Raw genomic sequence first — 27,409 nt, forward strand, 5'->3', positions numbered from 1 at the left:
AATTGTCAGTATATCATTGAGGATCTAGATCTGGTACCATTATATTAACTGAACTTTGTGAAATCTTGAAATCTACACTGAAAAATGTTCACACCAAAGATCCCCAACACAGATTAGCGCACGTGGGACAATGTATAATTATTGCTTAGAGCGTCGGGCAAGACGCTCTTCCCGAATCCTGTGCTTATTTTGGTCAATTTCTTCCAGAATCCTTTGGCACATGCGTTTTATTTATACAAACAGACACTTTGGTGGTCATTTCATTGGATTCTGTACGAACTCATTTTGATATCGTTACCAAAACTAGCATTTACCTTTAAGTTAAATAAAAACTTTCACCAAAAGTTGCTAAAATTTCATATTTTGCATCTTTATATCCACAAAAGGGTTGTCTGTTTGCCATTTTTCCTTGGAATTGTTTTGATTTAGTTGAAACTATAAAGAAAGCCAGTGAAAAAATATTCAGCACTTTATTGGCTCTGAAAAGGATTGTTTTATGATGTGAAAAAAAGAAAAAGAGATCCTTAAAAGTGGAGTGGCTAAAATTTCACATTCAGCATGAAATGGTCATTTATTTTCCATATTTCCTAAATTTCTTTTTAATTAGTCTGAAACTATCAAGAAAAATTAAGAATATTCACCTCTCTTGTTTTTAGCTCATCCGGCCCGAAGGGCAAGATGAGCTTATGCCGTGGGGTGGCGTCTGTCGTCTGTCCACTAGGTGGGGCATTCAAAACTACTACACAGAATTTTGAAATTCATTAAATATGCTAATTTATGCGCATTTTTCAAAAATCACGAAAAATGCTACTCCTTCCTTATTTGTGACCGATTTTGACTTTTTTGCTTCCATCTGGTAGAACTTCATGAGGTACACCAAACTTCTACACAGAATTTTGAAATTTTGACCTGAACAATTTTTATGCTAATTTATGCGAAATTACTTTGCATATTTTTAAAAATTCGCATAAAATGCTTCTTCATTTGTTTACCGATTTTGACTTTTTTGCTTCCATCTGGTAGAACTTCATGAGGTACACCAAACTTCTACACAGAATTTTGAAATTTTGACCTGAACAATTTTTATGCTAATTTATGCGAAATTAATTTGCATATTTTTAAAAATTCACATAAAATGCTTTATTTGTTTACCGATTTTGAATTTTTTGCTTCCATCTGGCAGAGCTTCATGAGGTTCACCAATCTTCTACACAGAAGTTTGAAATTTGACCAGAACAATTTTTATGCTAATTTATGTGATCTGACTCTGAGGGTAGGCACTTAAGAACCAAGTTTGAAAGGACACTCGTAAAATTACGTCATGAATACTGGTATTCATCGGCGAGAGTGACGTAATTTTACGAGTGTCCTTTCAAACTTGGTTCTTAAGTGCCTACCACTCTGGGGCCAGCAATGGCATACGTTTGCAATGCCATAGCTACCTCTCGCGCACCATAGTACCGCTACCGTACCGCACCGGGGTAATTGCCGATGGCAGGCAGCTTGTTCGCGGCAATTATTTCACGCGCGCTAACAAGACATGTACTGGTACTTTTGTCGACAAAAAGCTATGTAATTGTAATGAATGTCATTACTATTTATTTATGAAATTATGTGGAACATCGATTTAACATGTTTTCATTTCTATCTTCCTTGCAGGAGCCAGGAAGATTAGCAGCACCTCGCTCTACATTTTTAAAATTTATTTTTACATCGTCATCGATCGTAATGGAAAATAAAATGAAAATATTTACCTTTTGGTCTTCTCTTTTGTTTTGCATCTCCAAGTCTCATCGGCCAATGTGTGCTGCGATGTGTGCTGCGGGAAATGGTGGTAGTGGTGGTGATTTATTAAATACATATAGGCTGGTTGGTTGTGAATACAAATATTTTGGATAAATTATGTGATGATAATGGTAACAATAAGGATATAAGTACGATCGTGTCAATGCATAGGCGGGGGGGGGGGGGGGGGGGATGGGGGACAGATCCCCCTAAAATGTTAGCTGATAACCTTTTTTTTTCGTCAATTTTTTTCCTGCACCCCCCCTAAATTCATGTGGACCCCCCTGAAATATGTTTGGTCCCCCCCAAAAAAAAATAGGTTGATGACCATTTTTTTTTCCTTGTCCAATTTTTTACCTGTGTCCATCACAAAATTTCATGTGGACCCCTCCTAAATTTGTTGGCTGCCGCCGCCAATGTGTCAATGAATTGCTATTTGAAAATGATAATTAAATTGACAACATTGAGATGAGTGATTTAGATTTTAACTTGTTAGGCACTATGGATTGACGAGGATGATGATGATGACGACGAGGATTGTGATGGTAGAGCATGTTTATGTTGACAATGGTAAATTATGATGCACGATTTGCGTGCGATAATAATGATGACACGGTGATACACGATGTTTGCATGCAATTTACTATTTCTTTTGCAGGTGGAAAAATAGCGTATTAAAAAAAAATCATGCCGCTTTCAATATTTTCCTGCTCATAAGATCAGGAAGAGATCGAGGGAACATGACAAGGTATGTCATTTGAAATTGCTTTGTGCGTGAATAACAGTCTTTTTCAAGACCACAAATCTCCAAGTAAGAATCAGTGTTCATTTTTATTTCACTTGGTCTTTACCTCTCTCTCAGTCTTTATTTCTCTCATATGACATCGCCGACTTCAATAATAAAACATTGAAACACCGCCCGTGCTTGTGTATTTATTCAACTTTATTTGTAAGAAAAGAAGACGTTAATTGAAAGAAATAAAATATATTCGCCGCGCTTGTATACTGTCGCAGCGCTTGTTTATCTCCGCCACGCTTGTTTACCTCCACAGCTCTTGTTTACCTCCGCAGCACTTGTTTACCTCCGCAGCTCTTGTATACCTCCGTACCTCCGCAGCGCTTGATTACCTCGGCCGCTTCTTCGCGTCGATGGTGGATTATTTTCCTTGCGTCGCCTTCCGGGGAAGACAAAATAGTAAGTTAGAAGAATTAAAGAATGCGTGTTTATTTTTTCCCATTCCGCGTCAATTGTTGAACAATTTTCAAACCAAATTTTTTGTCCGACTTCGCCGGGAATTCTGTCCGACTTCGCCGGGAATTCTGTCATGCATTTTTTTTTCAAAGATGATTCGCAAAATCGGGGGTACGGCTTATACGCTGCCGCGGCCTTCATGCCGGCAAATACGGTATGCTAATTTATGCGAAATTTATTCAGAAATCACAGAAATTGCCTCTTTATTTGTTGACAGATTTTGATATTTTTTCTTCCATCCGGTAGAACTTTATGAGGCCCGCCAAACTTCTACACAGAATTTTGAAAATTTTAAGTAGAAAATCATTTATGCTAATTTATGCAAAATGTATTTCATAAATCACAGAAAATTCCTCTTTTTTTTAATTTGTTGACAGATTTTTTTTTTTCTTCCATCTGGTAGAGCTGCATGAGGTTCACCGAACTTGTACACAAAATTTTGAAATTTTGTCTGGAAAATTATTTATTCTAATTTATGTAAAATTTATTCATAAATCACAAAAAATGTTTTTTCTTCTTCATTTGTTGATCAATTTCAGTTTTGTTTGCTTTATATAATAGCTCGAGGTGGTGATACGACATTTAAACATAGAATTTTGAAACTCATTGAATCTGCTATTTATTGAATATATTTTCAAAACTCACAAAAATTGCTTACTTATTTGTTGATTGAGTTTGGTTATTTTTGTTTGTTCCATCTGAGAGCTACATTAGGTTCACCAAGGTTCTACACAGAGTTAAGAAACTTTGACTTGATAATAATTAATACTTAATTCATATGAAATTTATTCATAGATCACAAAAATTGCTTCTATGTCATTTCTTCATTAATTTCAATTCTATATCCTCATTTTATGTCACCAATATAATTCACTACAGTGTCAACTGGGCTGAAATTAAAATTGTGTTAAATTGTGTTGCGAGATGCCGGATGAGCTCTACATCATTGAAGTGCTAGTTTTAGCTCATCGGGCCCGAACTGCAAGATGAGCTTATGCCATGGCATGACATCCGTCGTCTGGTGTCTGTCCACAATTTCAAAATGCTACTACTTCGCCATTTCAAGTCTGATTTCAATTCTGTATGATAGCACTAACGTTAGGTGGGGGATTCAAAACTTCTACACAGAATTTTGAAATTTATTAAATATGCTAATTTATGCGCATTTTACAAAATGCACAAAAAATCCTTCTTTATTTGTTGAACGATTTTGATTTTTTGCTTCCATCTGGTAGAGCTTCATATGGTCCACCAAATTTCTACTCAGAATTTTGAAATTTTTATCAGAACAATTTCTATGCTAATTTATGCGAAATTCATGCATATTTTTTAAACTTCACATAAAATGCTTCTTCTTTATTTGTTGACCGATTTTGATTTTTTTCTTCCTTCTTGTAGAACTTTATCAGGTTCACCAGACTTTACAAAGAATTTTGAAATTTTCAGTAGAAAATTGTTTATGCTAATTTATGTGAAATTTATCCAGAAATCACAGAAAATGCCTCTTCTTTATTTGTTGACAGATTTTTATATTTTTTCTTCCATCTGGTGGAACTTCATGAGGCCTACCAAAGTTCTATACAGAATTTTGAAATTTTTAGTAGAAAATTATTTATGCTAATTTATGCAAAATGTATTCATAAATCTCTGAAAATGCCTCTTTTTTATTTGATGACAGATTTTAATTTTTTTTCTTCCATCTGGTAGAGCTGCATGAGGTTCACCAAACTTGTACACAAAATTTTGTAATTTTGTCTGGAAAATTATTTATTCTAATTTATGCAAAATTTATACATATATCACAAAAAATGTTTTTTCTTCTTCATTTGTTGATAAATTTCAAATTTGTTTGTTTTATGTGATAGCGTGAGGTGGTGATATAAAATTTAAACATAGAATTTTGAAACTCATTAAATGTGCTAATTTTCTCATATATTTTCAAAACTCACAAAAATTATTTTTTGTTGATTGATTTTGGTTATTTTTGTTTGTTCCATCCGAGAGCTACATTAGGTTCACCAAGGTTCTACACAGAGTTCAGAAACTTTGACTAGATAATTATTAAAACTAATTTATATGAAATTTATTCATAGATCACAAAAAATTGGTCGATGTCATTTCTTCATCAATTTCAACTCTATATTCCTCAATTTTTGTCACTACAGTGTCAACTGGACTGAAATTAAAATTGTGTTAAATTTAGTTGCGAGATGCCGGATGAGCTCCACATCATTGATGTGCTAGTTCCTCATCTTTTTACATGTATGATGTTACACTCGGTCAATAATTTTTATTGTCGTCCCGCATGTAGGGATTTTTTTCATGGTGTTGCAACAACAGAAAACGATTGTTGAAAAAAAAAATCTCATATTGTGATGATGGCTATTAAAGAAACTAAATACCGAAAATAAGTACATTATACGCAGGTTTATTGGTTTAAAAAATATTCAACATCTTTACAGTACTGTACAGAAATTCCTTGTTTACATTAAAAAGATATCATGTACCAGTTTTAATCATTGAAATATATCAACAAAGCTATATGACAGTGTCATAGAAACGCTACAAAAATCCACACAAAAAAGGATTGGTATGATTGATGAAATTGGTGAAAATCTTAATCTAAAAATCCCTGAAGTGAAAATTTTATTCATAAAAAACCAAGATGAATGAGTTTGCATACATTTTTTACTAGACACAACTGCGTAAAAACACACAAAATGAAGATGAAAAATTTATTGAAGAAAAAATTGCTTCTATTGAAGTATGGTACGTTTTGGCAGTGCTTTTTTATGTACATTAGAACATCATGCGACATTGAAATATGACTACTCCTATCTTACATTACAGATCATTCGAAACGGTCAATGATTTGCTGTGACTTTTATCTTCAAATCATTCTATTTGAAATGGATATTATCTTTTAATACATTAAGTAATTTTTCATTTGCATACATAGGCCTACATACTATTCTGCAGTATCTGTATGCTTTGTTTTTTTTTGTACCATTGGTTTTACAGCAGAAGTGCTGGTTTGTTAAACCAGCATCTGAGTAGGCATCTGAGCATCTGAGCATAGGCCTATAGTGCTGAGTTTTACGGCTTTTTTGCATCCCACTCCGACCAAAACACTTCATTCGCCAGAATGAATGGATGGAATGTCACACAATTTCTTTTATATCTTTTTTATGCATACAGGATTACCGCGTTATGCCCATTTTGGTTGTCATTATTACCACACTACTATTGTATCATCAGTTTGGCAATATACAGTGCTTCCCACAAAAAAAGGAAACCCGTTTTCAGAGACATGTTTCGTATTATTGGATACAATTTTACTATAAAATTTGAGACCAATGGCAAGAGTGAAATTTCATATCTAATTTGAAATCAACAGCTTAGCAAATCGTTCATGCCTGACAGATTACAAACAATAAATAATGAGTCGTATAAAAAAAGATTTGCACAGAAACACTTGTGAATCTGAATCCTCTCTCATTTCAGGGATCAGTGACAGAATCTTATAGAATACAAAAGAAATGCCAATGAGCTGATTGTCAAATAAGCACGTTTGCCGTATCATGAACCAATCTTGTCCAGTATTTCTATACAAACTAGTCTTGACATTAATATTTCACGCATAGCTTTGCTCATTGATGCGTGAAGTTTTTGTAACATATTAGAAATTTGAAAAATAAAATCAAAATAAAGAAGGATAATTGGATTATATGAAATTGAACATACTTCATTTGCCCTTGAAGAAAAAGGACGTATGGGAATCCCTGTTTCCTTTTTTGGGACACACTGTACACACAGAAAGTGATTCTGTAGAATTAAAAAAAAATATATTACAATGTGTTAACAAAAATTACAATAAACAAGCATGGATAAGCACACAATCTATAAAGTCAGACCTGTTTGGAAAGCGATGATTGTTTCCTTGTTATATCTATCATGCATGCCACCAAAGGTAATTTCAATTTCAGAAAAGGCAAGAATAATGAATTTATTAGGAAAATAGAAGAGTATAGATGCTACACGTGAAGGGGAGCAAAATTACAAGTAACAGAAAATCATTGATAAAATGAGTTTAAGAGGTAAGTTTTTAGCTTAATCTTACATGTTTCGACACTTGTACTCTCTCGGATCTCTCGTGTTGTTGAATACATTGGCTGAAATGATTAGTTAGTTTATATTTCTTGTTTTTTACATGTTTATAATAAAAGACTTTAAACTTTTTTTATTGCATTTAATTTGAAACTTATTCTCGGATTATGAATGCTTTAGACTGCATATTTTAAACATTGATTCAAATTCATGCACTTCCTCATGCGATCAAGTTGCCATTTTCCTTCCAGATACTATACATAATTCTCTAGCTCCCTTCTTTTTAAGTAGTGCTTAATGCTCAAAATAATTATTATCAATATCAAGATGGCAATACATGGGGAAAGGGTTAAGATCACTATCCAGTATATCCTACTCTTGTGTTCATCCAGACATTCTACTGCTCCTGTTACTGCTTTTGTTACAGTCTCAGAAGAATTTGATATAGTCCCTGTAGTGACACCAACAACAGGCATTGGTTGTTCTGAGGACATCAGTTCAGGGCAGGGATTGTCTATGTCAGAGCCACTCAAGGGATCTTGTCCCCAGTCTGTGCATTCGCACCTGTCTTTTATTAGATCGAAGGAAGATGAACAACAGTGGACAAAGCCTTCGAACCGAGCTAGGAGGATGTGTTTTATATTCATACCACTATTTACGAGTTCATTGATTTTTGGTAAGCGCATACCATTTTGATAGCAGTGGATCTGTCCTGGCACTGTCCCCAGCTTTGCTATACAGTGTAAAGAGAGCCACTCTCCATTGTTGTGATGATTTCTCAATTCACAGGAAGCCTCTCCTGGAGGATAAGCCACTCGTAACCCGATTCTTGGATAGTCAGGTAGCATGATGCCATTCTTGTATGCCGTCAAGATGTAGGTGCCTGCATCATCTCTTGAAACTGGATCAATTGTCCATTGAACCAAACATACCTGACTATCATTCTCAAATGCAAGTCTCTGGTTTGGTGGCATTGACAAATGTTTTGGTTCTGCGGAGCTGTAGCACGGAGCCCTATTCCCATATTGTAACGTGATTCTTGTGCTGTTGCAAGGGTATGAGAAATTAAGATGGGCCTCCTCTCCCTCCCAAACATTCATTATTTTAGCACTACAAGAAGCTCCATGTAGTAGTACTGAAAGACAAAATATTATCAAATTGCTAATCCGGAATGTAGTCATCTTTACGATGTTCAGCAAATATTAAGTGAAGATAATCAATGTATTTGGATAAAAAACGGAAGTGATGTTAGTTCAAATGTCTCTCTAAACAATGTTTATTTTGATGTTTGTTTGTCTCAAATGCAATTTCATGTCATCTCAGTCTCTTTGATGATCTTGATAGTATTAGTTAATCATTTAACACACAAAAATCCAGGCTCTTTACATCCAATCAAAAGTGATCTGTCCCAATCTTCTCAAAATGAAAGCTTAATTAATGTTGAAGATTTCCTGTTGAGCTGAGTCTCCACCCTTCTATTAATGGATGGTTATCTGTGAAAGGAAAAAAGGAAATGAAAACATAATTTATTACCTGCAACAGGAAATGCATGTATATCTTCAAGCCCAGATGTGAGGACCAGTATCATACAGAATACAATTTTTTTGTCATACATGTAAATAATGTTATGATTTACTTTAATGCTTAGCTGGTAGTCTGAGACAGTTTTCTCCATTGTGGTTTAAAAATGGGATGAAACATTCAATGTTTATATTTATATATTCATTCCAGTTCAAGAAAATAAAGAAAATACAATCAAAGTAACCATTTATCCACTATTAGGATCCATAAAATATTTCATTCAAATAGCCTTCATATAAGCAGTTCATATATTTTGAAAGGCAAAGGTAGCTCTTCTAATTACATTTCAGCAAAAATAAAAAAAATATATAGGGTTGCAACAAATCACCAAGGCCAATCAGCAGGGCATAATGAATGTTGATGGCCTTGGATTAATTCAAGCCCTTGTAACCAGCTTCATATTACTTGTGATGCGACCTCTGTCATTGCCATATTCAGACCGCCTTGAAGCTCGTCAGCTCCAAAAACAGTACTCTATGATCAGGAAATTTACCCTGATCTACCCCGATAAAAAAATACCAGGTATGTTTGGCTACAGTATTGCTTTGAAGCTGATATTGAAAAAAAGAACTCAGTACACCTTATAGCAGTCTTGCTGCCTGCTTGTCCATACATTATATTTCAATCTTTACTCAGTAGAATTCCCTATCCTTTTGATATATTCAAACAATTAATTGATGGCTTTCATATATATTCGAGTGTCTACTTACCATATTTCAGTCATATTTTCCAATATGTATGGATCCTCATCTGAACATAGTTCATACATGTACGTTGTCGACGATGTGACTCTTTTGTCATGGTCTGTTTTTTGCAGTTGTATTAGGCGCCTAGTATTTTCCCGCCATTGTATTCATTGAAGGCATCAAACCAATAACTGAACAAATGGGACAATACAGATCAAAGTTTATAGCATCCGACCTCTCTGTCACCACCCCTTTTCTCTCTCTCTGAACTCACTATGTATTTTCATTGATTTATTCATTTATCTCTTTCTTTCTCTCTATCTTTCCCACTCCATCTCCCCCTGACTCCTTCGTCTTCTACTTTCTTTGTTGTGCAACTTGTATGTTATACTCAATTTAGTGTTTAATAAAAAATAACAAAATATAAACAATGCAGTATTTCATGACAAAAATTTCCTAAAGACACAGATGCTGCTGGCTGTGTCTTTATTCACCTTCAGTTGTTTCAAAACACCTGTTCAATGACATTATTAATCATATACATTGCCTGAGTAGATTTAAAGTGAACCAAATTTCAACTGTTTTTTGTAAAATTTATTCCAGGCTTATGCTGCATAAGAAAATGCAAAAAAAAATTGAAAAATGACATAGGCGCCAGAGGAAATCCCCATTCATTACAATGGTAAAGGAGGAGCAAACTGACCAACCCTGTATTGTCTCTCATTGACTGTGTGTTATTAATTATTATAAACTGTATCAGACAGCAGGGCAAGTTTAATACATAGTTGCCTGCTTAAGACTGTGATCAAGTGGTCGGTCAATAAGTTTGAAATTGTTTAACCACAGTTAAGTTCAGAGGCCCAGTCTGCTCAACATGAGGAAAATAGATTCCCATTTTTAAGCTCTAAAACATCTGAATTTTAACAATTTTTTGTTCTAGATGTCTGATTTGGTTGATAATATTAATAGCAATATTGACTGGCCTGGGGGCGAAAGGACATATAAATCTAATTTGGGCAATATATGTCGTATCGCCATTCGCCAGTCAATTTTATGTTCAACATACTATGAATCCTGCTATAGGATTGGTCGGTAATGTAATAAAGGATAGTTTTCCCAAGAGATGCTCTTCATTAACTCTTCATTACCGCATTTGTGTATTTTTTATGTTCATTCATACGAACTTGATGTCATGGTGAATTTTCCTTAAGTAAAGTTTGTATTTTCAAAGATGTACCTGGTGATGCTAATGATAAAGGTGATGACTCATCATCATTCTCATCATCACTATCATCATTTTCATCGTCATCAATGCCATTGTCATTTTTGTCATCATCATGGTCAACATCATCACCATTATCATCATCATTATCACCATTATCACTATCATCATCATCATCATCACCATCATTACCATCATCATCATTGTCATCATTATCACCATCATCATTATCATCACCATCATAACCATCATCATCATCATTATCACCATCATCACCATCATCATCATCATCATCATCACCATCGTCATTATCACCATTATCACCATCATTATCATCATCACCATCATCATCATCATCATTATCACCATCGTCACCATTATCATCATCATCACCATCATCATCATCATCACCATCATCATCACCATCATCACCATTATCATCATCATCATCATCATCATCATCACCATCATCACCATCATCTTCATCATTATCACCATCATCACCATCATCATCATCACCATCATCACCATCATCATCATTATCACCATCATCATCATCATCATCATCATCATTATCACCATCATCACCATCATCATCATTGTCATCATCGTCGTCATCACCGCCATCATCATCATCATCATCATTGTCATCATCGTCGTCATCACCGCCATCATCATCATCATCACTACCATCATCATCGTCGTCATCATCACCATCATCATCACTACCATCATCATCATCATCATCATCATAATCATTATCTTATCTTTATCATCATCTTCACCACCATCATTTTTATTGTCATCATTGCCACCATCGTCATTATCATTACCATCATTGTCATCACCATCGCTGCCATCATAACCACTATTATCGTCATCATCATAATTACCATGATCACAATCATCTTCATCATCATAATATTCATCATCAACATCACCATCATTATCTTCATCACCGTTGTCACCATCATCATCCTCATCACCATCATCCTAATCATCATCATCACTGTCATTTAATCACTATTATCCATACTGTCATTTGTATCACCATTTTTATCACTCTCACAATCGTCACCATAATCATCACCATTATTATCATCATTATCAACATCATTGCCACCTACATGTACATCTTCCTCATTGTTATTATTATCATTACCACCATCATTACATCATCTCTGTCATCATCATCATCATCATCATCATCATCCTCATCAAAATCACCATGACCATAGTCTTTGTCATCGTAATTATCATCATCATCACCATCATCATCATTATGACCATCATCATCATCACCACCATAATCATCATCATCATCACCATCATCATCATTCTATCTTCTTAATTATCATTATCTTCAAAATTATCTCAGAGTATCAACCAATGACTTATAGAACAAAATTGATTTATTGAAACATCAAATGTTGGCATCTGCACATATTCTGTTCAATGCAAAAATAAAAAAAAAACATGCAAAACACAATTTCCGGTACATACTGTACAAGAAAAAGCAGAATAATAAACGGTAAATACATTATCAATGTAAGTGAAGAATATGCAAATTTCAGCTGCAGTCAGTCACAGTAAGTTTTTTTTACAGAAATGGACATGATAAGCAAAACACATTTTAAGGCACATTTCTGAAAAATCTAAATAATACACGGTAATTTACAATTTAAGGCACATTTGAGAAAAATCTAAATAATACACGGTACATACAATTTAAGGCACATTTGAGAAAAATCGAAATAATACACGAAAGATACAATATTCAAATTATCGAAGTGAAAGAATATGCAAATTTCAGCTGCAGTCAATGACAGGAAGTTTATATACAGTAAAGGACAATAAGTAGTGACATTTACAAAAGGAAAAAAGGAACAATTTAGTCTTAAACAGCAAAGCTCAATGAAGGTAAAATTAATTTTGTTATGAATGGAGAATAGGCAAAAGAATAAATGAATGAAATCATATCATAACTGACTTAAAACGATGACATCATTTTTATGGTTTCATAAAAGCAAAGATGTGTTGTTTTTGTGATACATACATAATACATACACACATACATAGATACGTTCATTAATGTATACATGTATCCCCTAAGTTCCATTATCATGCTCAAGGTGCCTTACAATAAATATGGCAAGTAAAATTCTGCTCTCCAAAGTGCTTGAAATAATATGAGGGGGATATCACCTATTTATCAAGAAACAATGCATCAACATTCATAAACATCTGAATGAACTTTTGAATTCTTAATGTTATGTAAATACATGCTATTTTGATATTTAGATTTATCAATGCTGTAAGAATTAGTTATTTTTCTAGCTCATGTAGATGGTATAAAGTGAGTTTATTATATTTTATTGTAACATGCATAGAAAATAAAGTATCAAACATTATGCGCTTAATAAATATCACTATTATTATCAAATTTTTGCGCCCCTCTTTGAAGGCCATTACAGGTTTTTTTGTACTGGATGTCATATGGCAGCCATACATGTTACTGATCCATGGCTTCATTTATAACATAGCCTGACCATCTAATTGGTTAGACGCTTTTAAGCCGAATAAAATGATTTTGGCTCATAGGGTTGTTTCATATAGATTTAAGTATGACTTATAGGGTGTTGCAAGAAACTTGCGATCAATTGTAAGTCTATTTTTGGTCCCTAAATCAATCATATCTCATGCAATTAATTGCAAATTTATGATGGATTGCCTATCTGCTTCTTGAAACAAGGAGTGTAATCTGATTTGCTACAGCTAACATTGATCTATCAGTTGTAAAATTACAACATAATATTTGCAATTGATTGCAAATATTTTCTTGCAACACCCCCTAAGAGTTGCAATTAAATGCCAACCCCTACATGATAGTATGCAAGTAATGCTACACACAATCTTATAGGTCAACACATAGAAGAGCGCGTCCCCTTGGCATGATCTGACCAATGCCTTTAAAGGTCAAGTCCACCTCAGAAAAATGTTGATTTGAATCAATAGAGAAAAATCAGACAAGCACAATGCTGAAAATTTCATCAAGATGTAAAATAAGAAAGTTATGACATTTCAAAGTTCTGCTTATTGTTAACAAAATACATGTGGTTATATGAACTAGCCAGTTACATCCAAATGAGAGTCAATGTCACTCACTATTTCTTTTGTTTTTTATTGTTTGAATTATACGATATTTCAATTTTTAAGAATTTGACAATTAGGACCTCCTTGCCAGAAGCACAAAATGTTAAAATAAATAAATAATTCCACGTGTTCAGGGAGGAATGAAACTTCATTTCACATGAAAATGACGAGAAAATGAAAATATTCATATAATAAAATACAAAAGAAATAGTGAGTGAGTAATGTCATCAGTTCCCTCATTCGCATACCGACCGAGATGTGCATATAACTGTTTTGTGAAATGAAGCGAAATTTTAAATATCATAACTATCTTATTTTACATCCGATTTTGATGAAATTTTCAGTGTTATGCTTGTTGAATTTTTCTCTTTTTATTCAAATCAAGTTGTTTTTGGGGTGGACTTGTCCTTTAATATTGTACCTAACCTGGCATTTGAAGTCTGACGGTATTATACTTAATCTTTGTGAAACAACTGGGCCCTGGTCTGAATTGTCAATATTACACATTGCTTTCATCTGGACATTTATTTGGTGACTGTAAGCAAGTGTTCCCTGGTTGTGAGGCATTTTTCGGTGGTAAGCTGCTTTTTAAGTGCTGCATCTCCTTTACGTTGTGATGGTATTTAATGCTTAAAATGATAATTATGATAACAGAGAAGGACATTGATAGCGTAAAGGACACTACCCATTGAAGATTGCTTCTTTGACTTTCAGCATATTCTACTGGTTCTGTTTCGCGATTTGGAAATGATTCAGCAATATCAGGAGTAGTTGTTGTTATGTTTACAGTGACCGTATCTGATGTGAGATGGTTTGTTTGATCCGTAGACCTTGCTTCAGGTGTGAGATGTGAGATGTCCTCAAAGATCCTATCACTCATAGGATCCCATCCCCAGTCTGTACAATTACGCTCTTCCTTGATGTGATCTATTGTTGAGGAACAGCATCGTACAAAACCATCAAGTCTAGCCAAGAGCTCCTGTCTTACATGGCCCCCACTCTCTCTTGGTCCATTCCTGTTGGGTAATCTCATTCCATCTTGATAGCATATAATCTGACCTGGCAGAGTCCCTTGTGGAGCTCTACAGTGCAGTGATAACCACTCCGCATTGTTATCCGAATTATCATCATTTATTTCGCAGGAAGCCTGTCTTGGGGGATACGCAACCCTCAGTCCGATTCTCGGGTATTCCGGTAGCCTGATGCCATTCCTGTACGCAGTCAGAATGTACGTTCCTGCGTCATCTTTTGAAACAGGACTGATTGTTAATTTGATGCAACAATCGTCAGTTTCATCCTCAATTTCAAGTTCCTGATTGGGTGGCATTGACTTCGACCATGGATTTGAGCTGAAGCAAGGAGCTTTATATCCATATTGCAGTGTGATCCTTGTACTGTTACATGGATATGAAAAATGAAGTTCTACCTCACCTCCCTCCTGTACATGCATTATTTTAGCAGCACAGGAAGCTAGTGTTAGTACTAATATGAAAACATAAGTAACCATCCTGTGACCGAAGAAATTGAAGTAAAACCCAAACACAATGCTTTTAGTATAGGCAGATTTGGATAGTTATTTTTTTTTAATTCAAGGTTTACAAATGCTAGGTTTACATTTCTCTTGACAGTTCTGGGGATTTCTTGACAATTTTTTTCCTCTGAAAATGTCAACCTTGAAATATTAGAATGTGCATACACTACAAATTATACTAGATTTTGGTAGAGATGTAGAAGAAGATATTAAATGTCCGTATCAATATGTTTCTTGCCAAAATGATAAGTTACATTAATCCTCCCCAAAAGTCTGCTTTGTCCACATTTAGTAGCTGCAATTCCTCTGAACTTCTAGGTCTGCTGAGGAGACTTTACTGTTTGAAGAGAGAGAGAGAGAGACAATTACAAAAATTAAATCATTTTTTCTTAATTATTTCATAAAGTTCACACATACTGTGGTGACATTGAATGATTACCCGGCTAAGAATTCAATATTTGAAATTTTCTGGATTAATCAGCTCCTTAAATGTGTGTGTTTTTGTATAGAGTGTTATGTCACCATCTAGGAGACATGACAAGGGCTTGAACCTTTGGCCCGAATTCACAAAGGTGGTTTCGAAAACCCACGGTTGAGTCCATGGTTTATGCAAATTTCCTGTTTAAATTACGCTTAATGTAGCGCGTATCGGACGCGTGTATAAAACATGTGCAATGCTGATGCGTGCATTTTTCAGTGCACTAAATTGACGCTTGTTACCATGGTTAGATACGCTATTTATTCATGAGTCCACTGTTCAAAGAGTGGACTCATGAATTAAAACAGTGGACTCATGAATAAAATAGCAAATTGCAGCAAACAATTATTTCATGAGAAAGTTTTTAAAATCAAGTATAAATCTAGATCTGGTACATTAATGTAAACTTATCTTCGTAAAATCATGAAACCCTAGCTCCAAATCAATAATTTTGATGATCACTAACACAGAAAAGCATATGTGGGACATTGCATTAATATTGCCTTGAAAAATAACCAACATTTGATGGAATTCTATGCTTATTTTGCTATTTTTCAACAATAACAGGTTTTCTTCCTGATCTATTTGGCATTTTTTTTCATTTATAATATATGCATACAAACCGTTTGGTTATTTTCATTGGATTTTGTTCAAACTCATTTTGAGATCGTTACCACAACTGTTATATTTATCTTTAAACAGCTACATTGTATGATGCGAAGGAAGTAGACCTACATACATTATATAACTTACTGATTTTACACCATAATTTATTGGAATGGGGTGCCTGATCAATATAAAATACTTACCCCGGTACATTTTTTTTTCTATAGTTTTTCACTTCCAAATCACTAAATTTGCTGAGAAAGTGTTAAAAAGGGACTTTTCTTCTAATAAAAAAAAATCAATGCATTTATACAGAGAGAGGGGGCTAGCTGCCAAATTGAAACACTAGTGGCTGAAAATTCAAAATTTGAATTCAAACAGCAGAAAATAAAATCTCAAATTTCTGCACTTTTGTAATATTATAATTTTAGATGATAGTGAAATATAATTCATATTACTGGTCTTCACCATTGAAAGTTTTAGACAGGCTAAAGTTTAATTCGTTCAGATGATTGACAGATTTTGAATATTTGCACATAAAAAATGATTTTTTTTTCTTATTGGTAGCGTCCCCCTCAAAGGGCAGGCACCTTACAAACTTATGATGTCATTTTAGATAAAGTCATTGAAAAATGCTCAAGGTTTTCATGCTTAATTGATATGAGCTTATGTCCTTAAACGACTCAACTCACTTACTGAACAATTGTTTTTTCGTTCCTGTCGGCAGTTGTCCCTTTTAGAGAAGAGTAATACATCACAAGGATTCCTGAGTAAAGAGGGAAAAATGTTGCAAAATTCAATTAAATTTCAAAATCATTTTACCTGAATAGAAACAAGATTATGTTTTCCCAGATGCTTTAATATATTTAATTGAATCATCTGAAAACAAAGCACAATGATTGTACATTTGGGAAATTGATAACATCATCATGTTATTGTTGTAAACTTCTAATCATGTATTCTAATCAGATAACTAATATTTTCAAATTATTTGTTCATATGAAGGCTATCTTATTTCATTGCTTTTCGATTTAAAATGATTTTGTATATTTTATAGGTTTGATCTCTTAATTTAGAGAAACAAACTTAAGTTTGGTTATTTTTATTTTACATTATTTGTGTACATAGACATCTGATCCTGGAAAATAAATGCGTTAAATGAGCATGCATGGTGTCCTTTATCCCAAGGGTTTGATATACAGTCCGACCTCTCTTATCCGGCCTCCCCTTATCCGGATCTCTCTATTATCCGGACGCACACACGCCAAGATTATTTTTTATCTAGTACAGGTACGTGAGGAAATGAGATTTTAATCTATACTCAATCCTATACGTAAACTCACTCTGATTACATACATGTATATTCCCCAACATAGTCACCCTACACCAAACATATTTTTCATGAAAATCTCACCCAAATCACCAAAAGAACTTTAGGAATGATAATTGCCAGTAAATCAGGGTGCAGCGCAAACATTTCATCACGTTTCTCTTTTTGATTCGCGGGAAAAACAACACATGTCTTGCTAGCTAACTTTAGGCCTCAATACGGACAGCGCCATCTATCATGTTTGAGCCTACAGTCAGTGGAACAGTGGCTGACATTGCGAAGCCCGCCGCGATGATCTAATTTTAAAACTTGGTTTCATCGAGTCATTCACTTTCTTTCGAAGTATGCTCGATGTATACCTCAGTCATTTTAGCAGGTAAATTATCCAAGAGTTTTGGCCATCGATCGATTTCATTTCAATAAAAAACACTGCCTATAATTTGCACTGACTCTGCAGTGAATATTGTCTTTACCTTACGCCCACTAAAATAGTGCAGTGTAGCTAACGCGGCCGGTGGCCTGGGGAGGCAGCCGGCAGCGCAGCTGCGTGTATTTAATATTGGGTCTCCCAGATCCGGATAAATTCCAGATCCGGATTGGTGCTGGTCCCAACGTGTCCGGATAAGAGAGGTCGGACTGTACATGTATTATATATTATGCATGTACTCTCCTAGAAAATGGAGTATGACATAGAACCTTGTGCTTTATATTTTGTGAAAATGGAGGGTTTTGATATTGGTAAAGCCTGTGCTTTGTGGGCTCCTTAAGAATTAATGACAGTAAAAGAATATTCATTTGACATCCTCACATCAAATTCCTTTCCTATTCTGGTCCCGGTGTGGTAGTCAAATATATTGCTGTACACACGCATGACCAAAAAAAAAACATGTTAAACGGGATGTTTTTCAGTTTTGGACGCAGGGTGCGCATGCATATGTTAAGGATATCAAAACATAGATTTTCAAGAAAAGAGCGGTTTTGAAAGACTAGTCAATGGTCATTCGCGGGTCAAACGTATTTAGGGTATGTTTTTTTCCAAAACTTTTTTCAAGACTAGCCAAACATGTTTAGGGTATGTTTTTTCCCAAAACTTTTTCCCCCAGGTCATATTCTGGTGACATCTTGTTTAGGGGGTCATTTTGCACACAGAGGAACAAATCTTTTAGGGGGTGTTTGGAAATAATATGGTCATGCATGTGTACAGCAGTACATTTGACTGCCTACCCCCCCCCCCTCGATTCCAGTAGATCATGTACAGGTTGATACACACCAGAATCATTGCACTACTTGTAATCATGTTTAGCTTTCTGCAGCATAATTATTTAAGGAAAAGGCCCTTTATTAGTGCCCCCAAACTCTCCATACTGCATTATTGTATTGTAGAGAATTGGTCAGAGCACAGAACCAACACATATCCCAAGGCTCCACATTAACTTTTTTTGGTGGTGGCCCGTTCGGGCCACCAAAACCTTCAAATAGTTTTTTTTGGTGGCCCATTAGTAAAGTTTGGTGGCCCGAAAAATATAAAGAAAAACATTAATTAAAAATGAATAAAACAAACTGAAATATTCTGCAGTCACTACCACGTACCACTATTCTTTGTACATCTTGTATGTAAATCGTGCTTGCTGTTATTTTACTTTGCTTATTTTGTGGTAATATATAAATTGTTCTATCATTGTGAATATGAAATGATTGAAAGAGAATAAAAGAATTGTATTGCTCCCAGGTTGTGTGGACTTTTAATCTCCATATAGACACACACTCATAATGGTAAAGTAAATAAATAGTGCATAAAGCAAACTCAGATTGATTTACAAAACAATGATTTTTCCTTCCTTTTTGATCGTAAAACCTAGATTATGCAGGCCCCAAATCCAGTTTATTTTCTCTTTTCCAGCATATTATAGCGGGAGAAAATAACAGAAAATATGCTGCAGAATTAGAACAATGTATAAAAGGGGGAAATAAACAAAAATAATTTTTAGAATAGTATATTGAAAAAAAAAATTGTAAAAATGAATAAGTGAAATAAGACAAATAAAAAATGAAGTAAGAAAAAACAAAGAACAGGAAAAAAAATTGAGAAAAAACAAACGAAAATGTTAGAAAAATGAACAAGACAAAATTATCAGAAAAAATGGGGGAAAATAATTATTATTCAGTAGAAACATGTTCTTTAATCAGGCATATTCAATGGGAAGAGGTATAAATGGTTTTATCACTGTAAAAAAAATGACAGAAAAAAATAAGAAAACGGCAAGTTATCTGGAAAAAACTGTGAGAAAATTCCTTCCCTACATTTGACAAAATGATGGAAAAAATTCACATTTCATATAAATAAAATGCCTTCCCAAAGTATTTACTTCCTTAAGAGTGGTTTAAGAAGTCATTTATAAACAAGAAAGAAAGAAGCTGTCTATTCAAGACAGCTTCGAAAATAAACCAAATATCAACATACATACAAATGCACATGTGGGACTGTGATGTACTCACCTATGTGTTTTAATGCATTTGGAAATCGGTCTTTTTGAGTCAAAAGAGAGGTCATAATTCCTCCTTTTAATGCTTGCTAATTATCAGGTTTCAGTAATATGGACTGTAGAAGGGCATTTCATTGGTGTAAAATGTGACTTTGACGTAGATTTTCAAAGTTCTGGGGAAGATTTCTTAGCAGTAACATTTCGCATCGCAGCTCCCTGAGTCTGAATAGTCTGCTATACTAGCGCACAGCCGGCCAGCTGCAGTGGTTTCACGCACGCAAAGCTCAGCCAGACAGCCGGCACGGCCGGCTGAATAATAGTTACTGTATGCTAGCGGTAGGCCTACATACTGTCATGACTGTGCAATCTTTGTGTGTGTGTATTTGTGTGTAGATTAACAAAAAAGGCGCATGACGAATTGACTTGCAATTTGAACTGTACTGTAGAAAGTTGATAAATGCATGCAAAATCGGGAGAAAAATTGCGCTACTTTGAAAATTATTGGTTGCCCGATTCGGGCCACCAAAACTTAACATTTTTTCAATAATGGTTGCCCGAGATGAATTTTTGGTGGCCCCGGGCCACCGGGCCACCGCTAATGTCGAGCCTTGCATATCCACATGGTGTACTGTGAAACCACTATGTCAGAGCAAGTACTGTATATACCATCACACTGTAATTTTGAAATATGAAATGAAATATTATAGAACAACATTATCCCAGCATATCTATATGCCAACTGCTACAGCAAAAAGGGAAAATAGAATAAATAAAGGGCCTCAGAGAAAAGAAATAGCTTACCATTGACCAGGTACTGTAAATTCCTGTGATTTTCTTATGAAATTAATGTTGATCAAATCATTATGCTTCGGAACATGACCTAACGGTTTGAAAAATCCGCTTTTCTTGCTCATGATCATCTTTGCTTCGTATGATTGGCTGTCCATGACTGTGTTTCCGTTTGTGCAATTGATTGAATTGAGGATGTGGAAGAGCCAATCATTGAATGGGATGATGAGTATTGGGTACAAAGTCCATATAGCTGGAATTTATTGTCGTTTGCTTTTAGCCTCTCCACATGTAGGTACTTTCAGACCCATTCGATCAAAACTATGAAGTCGGACTACACTACAAATACCTTAGAATTAATTTTGTGTATTTTTCACACCCACCTGAAGCAGATAAAGTTCTGTTATGGATCACAAGTCTTTTGTATTCCTATAAATAGACAAAAGATGCTGTAATTCTTGCATCATATATTTTGGTTTGGAAATCTCATATAATGTGAAGTGAGAAGAATGTTTAAATCCATGGAGGTTCTTTCTACCTCCATGTTTTATCCTTTAAAGTTCTTGGATTGTGCTTTCACATCAAAACAAACTCATTGTAACCTTGGAGACTTGAACTACTGACTTCAATACATTTTCTTTAGAGGATGTACAATACAAACTTTGTACTCTTCTATCTCTCTGGCAACATACCTGGTTTTTATAGGCCTATGTTCTTATTTGGTTATATAAATTTCCCAATTAGAAAACATCAGTTATGTTGATGATTGAGTGGTTATGAAAGCACCTCATGCTCAGTCTGCAGGCACAGACCCTGGTTAAAATCAGCAAGTGTGTCTCCACACGCAAAGACTATCACATACAAAACTTGCTGTTTAAGGGCCTTAATGCAGTACACAATGCATGAGTAGGCTGCATATTCAGACCCTTATCAAGGGTGTGCACGCAGCCTACCACATGCTTTGGATTGGTTCCTATTTCAGGAATCAGAATCAGACACATAATTGTAAATACAGCTTCATTATTTGTCTTTACATGTACATATATGTATCTCCTTTATCTTCTCTGCTTCATCTCTCTTTTTCCACCCCTCTTTCTCTTTCTTTCTCTTATTTTCCATTTCTCTTCATCTCTATCTTTCTCTCATCTCTTCATATCTCTCAAACACGTTTTCTCTGTCTCCTATCTTTCCATCTCTATTTCTCTGTCTCCTATCTTTCCTTCTCTCTTTCTATGTCTCCTATTTTTCCTTCTCTCTTTCTATTTTTGTCTCACCTGCGAAGCAAAGTGAGACTATAGGCGCCGCTTTTCCGACGGCGTCAACATCAAATCTTAACCTGAGGTTAAGTTTTTGAAATGACGTCATAACTTAGAAAGTATATGGACCTAGTTAATAAAACTTGGCCATAAGGTTAATCAGGTATTACTGAACATCCTAACAGAGTTTCATGTCACATGACCAAGGTCAAAGGTCATTTAGGGTCAATGAACTTAGACCATGTTGGAGGATTCAACATCGAAATCTTAACCTGAGGTTAAGTTTTTGAAATGTCATCATAACTTAGAAAATATATGGACCTAGTTCATGAAACTTGGACATAAGGTTAATCAAGTATCACTGAACATCCTGCCCGAGTTTCACGTCACATGACCAAGGTCAAAGGTCATTTAGGGTCAATGAACTTTGGCCGAATTGGGGATATCTGTTGAATTCCCATCATAACTTTGAAAGTTTATGGATCTGATTCATGAAACTTAGACATAATAGTAATCAAGCATCACTGAGAATTTTGTGCAAGTTTCAGGTCTCATGATTAAGGTCAAAGGTCATTTAGGGTCAATGAGCTTTGGCCGAATCGGGGGGTATCTGTTGAATTACCATCATAACTTTGAAAGTTTATTGGTCTAGTTCGTTAAACTTGGACATTAGAGTAATCAAGTATCACTGAACATCCTGTGCGCGTTTCAGGTCACATGACCAAGGTCAAAGGTCAATGAACTTTGGCCGAATTGGATGTATCTGTTGAATAACCATCATATCTCTGTAAGTTTATTGGTCTAGTTCATAAAAAGTGGACATAAGAGTAACCATGTATCACTGAACATCTTGTGCGAGTTAGAGTAGTATTCAAAGTCAGCACTGCTGCTATATTGAACCGCGTGATGCAGGTGAGACGGCCAGAGGCATTCCACTTGTTCCTATCTTTCCATCTCTCTTTCTATGTCTCCTATCTTTTCATCACTCTACCTCTGTCTCTGTATCTGTCTCCCCTTCTTCCTATCTTTCAGCTGTATTCAGTCTTTGCCTACCTGAGTACCTGTATCAAGTCAACTCCCCCCAAAAATAAAGTTGATTTGAATGAATGTGAATAATTTTACTGAAAACTTCATTGTGATAAGATGTGCTTTATGCCCCAAATGTAGTTTTCTAAAAATTGTTTAGGAGATTATGAAATTTGCTTAGTTGCACAAAAAAGGTAATATTCACTCTATGGGCAGTACGCATACATGTACAATATGCGATTGGGGGAAACAATGATGTGACATACTAATTATTTTCTTTTTATTTGTTATAACAATTTGTTTGACAAACTATGTATATCCTTTAAATAACAATCAATACAACATAGAGTAACATATACAATGTACAAAAGATAAGGCAAGAAAATGTAAGACAAAGTATTGCAGAGAATAATGGCAATGAAAAGATACAATATTATTGGAATTTGGTGGTCAAAAAATCCCATCCAGGTTTGTCAGATAACCACACTTGAATTCATGAAATAAGTCACATTAAAATTAAATATACCCTGTAGTATAACTGCTAAATAAAGTGTCAATATGAAATTCAATAATGGAGATCATTTGATATTTGTACGATAATAATGAAAAGTTAAAGAGAAATGCCAGTAGTTGCAGTAAACACTGATTTCATGAGAAAGTCTGTAAAACCAGGCTTAATTGTCAGAATATAATCAAGGATCTAGATCCGGTACAGTTACATAAACTGAACTTTGTGAAATCTTGAAATCTACGCCGAAAAATGTTCACACTGAAGATCACCAACACAGATAGGCACAAGTGGGACAGTGTATTATTATTGCTGGAATAAAGACCCAACGGTAGTGATTGAATACATGCTTATTTTGCTTATTTCTCAGCAATTACACAATTTTTCCAGAATCCTTTGGCACATATTTTTTATTCATACAAACAGACACTTGGGTGGTCATTATATTATATTCTGTAAAAAGTCATTTTGAGATCGTTACCAGAACTGGAATTTATCTTTAAATAAACATTTAACCAGACATAACCATTGCATAAACACACAAGGGCAGTAAAAATCCTTGCATTTACACACTTTTGATTAAAAGCATTCATTGAATACATGAAATAAGTCACATTAAAATTAGATATACCCTGTAGTATAAGTGCTAAATAAAGTGTCAATATGAAATTCAGTAATTGAGATCATTTGATATTTGTTTGATAATAAGGAAAAGTTAAATACACATTTAAGCAGACAAACCCATCTCATAAACAGACACGGGCAGTGAAAATCCTTGCATTTACACACTTCTGATTAAAAGCTTTCATTAAGTACATGAAATAAGTCACATTAAAATTCAATATACCCTGTAGTATAAATGCTAAATAAAGTGTCAATATAAATTTAAGTAATGGAGATAATTTGTTATTTGTACTATAAAAATAGAAGTAAAATGCAAATTTCCAGACAAACCTATTGCATAAACACACTCAGGTTGTGAAAATCCTTGCTTTCACACACTATTGATGTAATATAGTTTAAAAATTTCCTCAATAAAATCATTCATTGAAGTGATTGATCTTATTTCTATTCTATTGGAAGACCATTCCAAACAGCCAGAGCAGGTTTCTAAAAGAGAATAGTACATATAATTTATTATTTACAGGCCATAAATGATATTTATGTTTGCTTCTTGTATTATGATCATGGTTTGATTTATCCTAAAAAATGTAAAATCATTGATGAAGATATTTGGTGTCAGTTCCTCTTGATATCATGTCTATAGGATCAAAGCTTTGATATTAATCAAAATTCAAAAGAAATACTTAGTGTGTTACATCATCATCCACTCTCTCATGTTAATTATATGTATGACCAGAATGAGAATTTATTAATGGCTATTTTCTGATGACCCCCCCCAAAAAAAAAATTAAAGTGCTGTAGCTTTCTAATATCACATCTGATTTTATTAACGACAAAATATCATATTTCTTCATTTTTTGCTTCAAATCAAGCTGTTGCAACTTGCAACAGTCTTTGCATTTGTATTGATACATTATATGAATACCTGTTAGTCATTATCAGGGATTAAGATGACAATTTATAATTATTAAAGAGTGGTTCTGCATGCACATATCACAGAGGAGTGAAATGTTTACAGAAAATCACAATATTGATTGAAAAGATCTAGCAAGAAGAAGTGAATAATGTAAAAATTGGTGTAAGTACCTTTTTACAGGAATGATATGGAAAAAAACACAAGGAGGTGCATATAGCATCTTGTTAAAAAAGTAGTATATATAGTATATTTACACAAGTTCTGTCAAAAATGAATAATCGAAAGAGCAAACAGAGAAAGATTTTTTTTTATAGTGACTCAATCCCTCATCTTATTTACACTGTAACTTGTACTCGGTGCTTTGTTGCTGCAGCTTTGATTTGGATTTACAGATGAAAGATGTTTCATTTTCATTTTGTTTTGGTAAGCATGGATCTTTACTCTCCGTTTGTGGGCTATTGTTTGCTCTTGATGAGATCCACCTGCGTGTATACTTGATAATTCTCCAAATAATGAGTGTAAAAATAGACAAGGCTAAAGTACCCACTATCCAGTATGGAATATATTTGTGGATATTGGGGCATTTCATCATTACTGTTGGAACTGTATCAGTTAATGTGTTAGCCCCAGTGGCATTAAGGCCTGGAGTTGGAGGTTCATGAACTTTTTTTGGAAGTGTTGTAGACACTTCAGGACAAGGATCCACTACTGGAAAGATTGTATCATTTATTGGATCCAACCCCCAATCAGTACAATTACACTTGTCCTTGATTTTCCCTCGTATAGATGAACAGCAATGGACAAAGATATCATGCCTTGCTAAGATTATTTGCTTGAGATTCTGAGGAGTTATTATAGGGTCATTGCTGTTTGGTAAGCGAAGACCTTGTTGGTAGCAGTAGATACCTCCTGACATAGTTCCCAGTAGAGCTGTACATTGCAATGATATCCATTCCTCATCTTGATGATAATCACCTATTTCACATGAGGCCTGCCCTGGAGGATATCCAATGCGTAGACCAATCCTTGGATAGTCAGGGAGCATGATGCCATTCTTGTAAGTTGTCAAGATGTAGTTACCTTCATCATCTCTTAAAACTGGATCAATTGTCCATTGAACTGAACATACCTGACTATCATTCTCAAATGCAAGTCTCTGGTTTGGTGGCATTGACATATATTTTGGTTCTGCAGAACTGTAGCACGGAGCCCTAATACCAAATTGCAATGTTATTCTTGTACTGTTGCATGGGTATACAAATTCTAGCAGCACCATTTCTCCCTCCTGTACATGCATTATTTTAGCAGCACAGGAAGCTAGTGTTAGTACTAATATGACAACAAAAGTAACCATCATGTGACCAAAGAAATTGAAGTAAACCGCAAACACAATGCTTTAGGTATTCAGATGAAGGCAGATTTGGATAATTATTATTTTTTTAATTCAAGGTTTACAAATTCCAGGTTTAGATTTCTCTTGACAGTTCTTTGAATTTCTTGACAAGTTTTTTGCTCTGAAATTTCAACCTTGAAATAATTTAGAACGTGCATGTACACTGCAAATTATACTTTATTTGGGCAGAGCTTTTTATGGATTAAATGCAGATCAAAGAAGATAATGTCCGTATCAATATTTTTCCTGCCAAAATGAAAAGTGACATTAATCTTCCCAATTAGCTGCTTTGTCCAGATTCAGTAGCTGAAATTCCTCTGAACCTCTAGGTCTGCTGAGGAGACTTCACTGTTTGAAGAGAGAGAGAGAGACAGACAATTACAAAAATAAAATAATTGTTTTTCCTTATAATTTATAAGATTATACATACTGTGGTGACATTTAATGATAACCCGCCTAAGAATTCAATGTTTGAAATTTACTTGATTAATCAGCCCCTTAAATGTGTGTTTATATATTGAGTGTTATGTGTATCAATTCGGATACTTTGTCTGGGACTGACCTTAAATCTAAAAAGACATGACAGGGGCATGAAGATTTGACTCTCTGCTCTAGTATGCAACTTGTCTCATGTAGCTTGGGGGTATTTGTTGAACTACCATCATAACTTCGAAAGTTTATTG

The 27,409-nt window shown here is 34.6% G+C and overlaps 1 protein-coding gene across 1 annotated transcript; it reads right to left on the reverse strand.

Moving 5' to 3' along the window:
* Window positions 1–14,145: 14,145 nt before the first annotated feature.
* On the reverse strand, window positions 14,146–17,564 carry LOC121421461. The gene is made up of 2 exons (XM_041616159.1): window positions 17,098–17,564; window positions 14,146–15,654 (listed from the first exon to the last, which is right to left on the reverse strand). The coding sequence occupies exon 2, from the start codon at window positions 15,291–15,293 to the stop codon at window positions 14,286–14,288; it is 1,008 nt and encodes a 335-aa protein (XP_041472093.1). The 5' UTR covers window positions 15,294–15,654; window positions 17,098–17,564; the 3' UTR covers window positions 14,146–14,285.
* Window positions 17,565–27,409: the final 9,845 nt, after the last annotated feature.

The sequence above is a fragment of the Lytechinus variegatus genome, chromosome 9 (assembly GCF_018143015.1).
Source record: "Lytechinus variegatus isolate NC3 chromosome 9, Lvar_3.0, whole genome shotgun sequence".
Lineage (NCBI taxonomy): Eukaryota > Metazoa > Echinodermata > Echinoidea > Temnopleuroida > Toxopneustidae > Lytechinus > Lytechinus variegatus.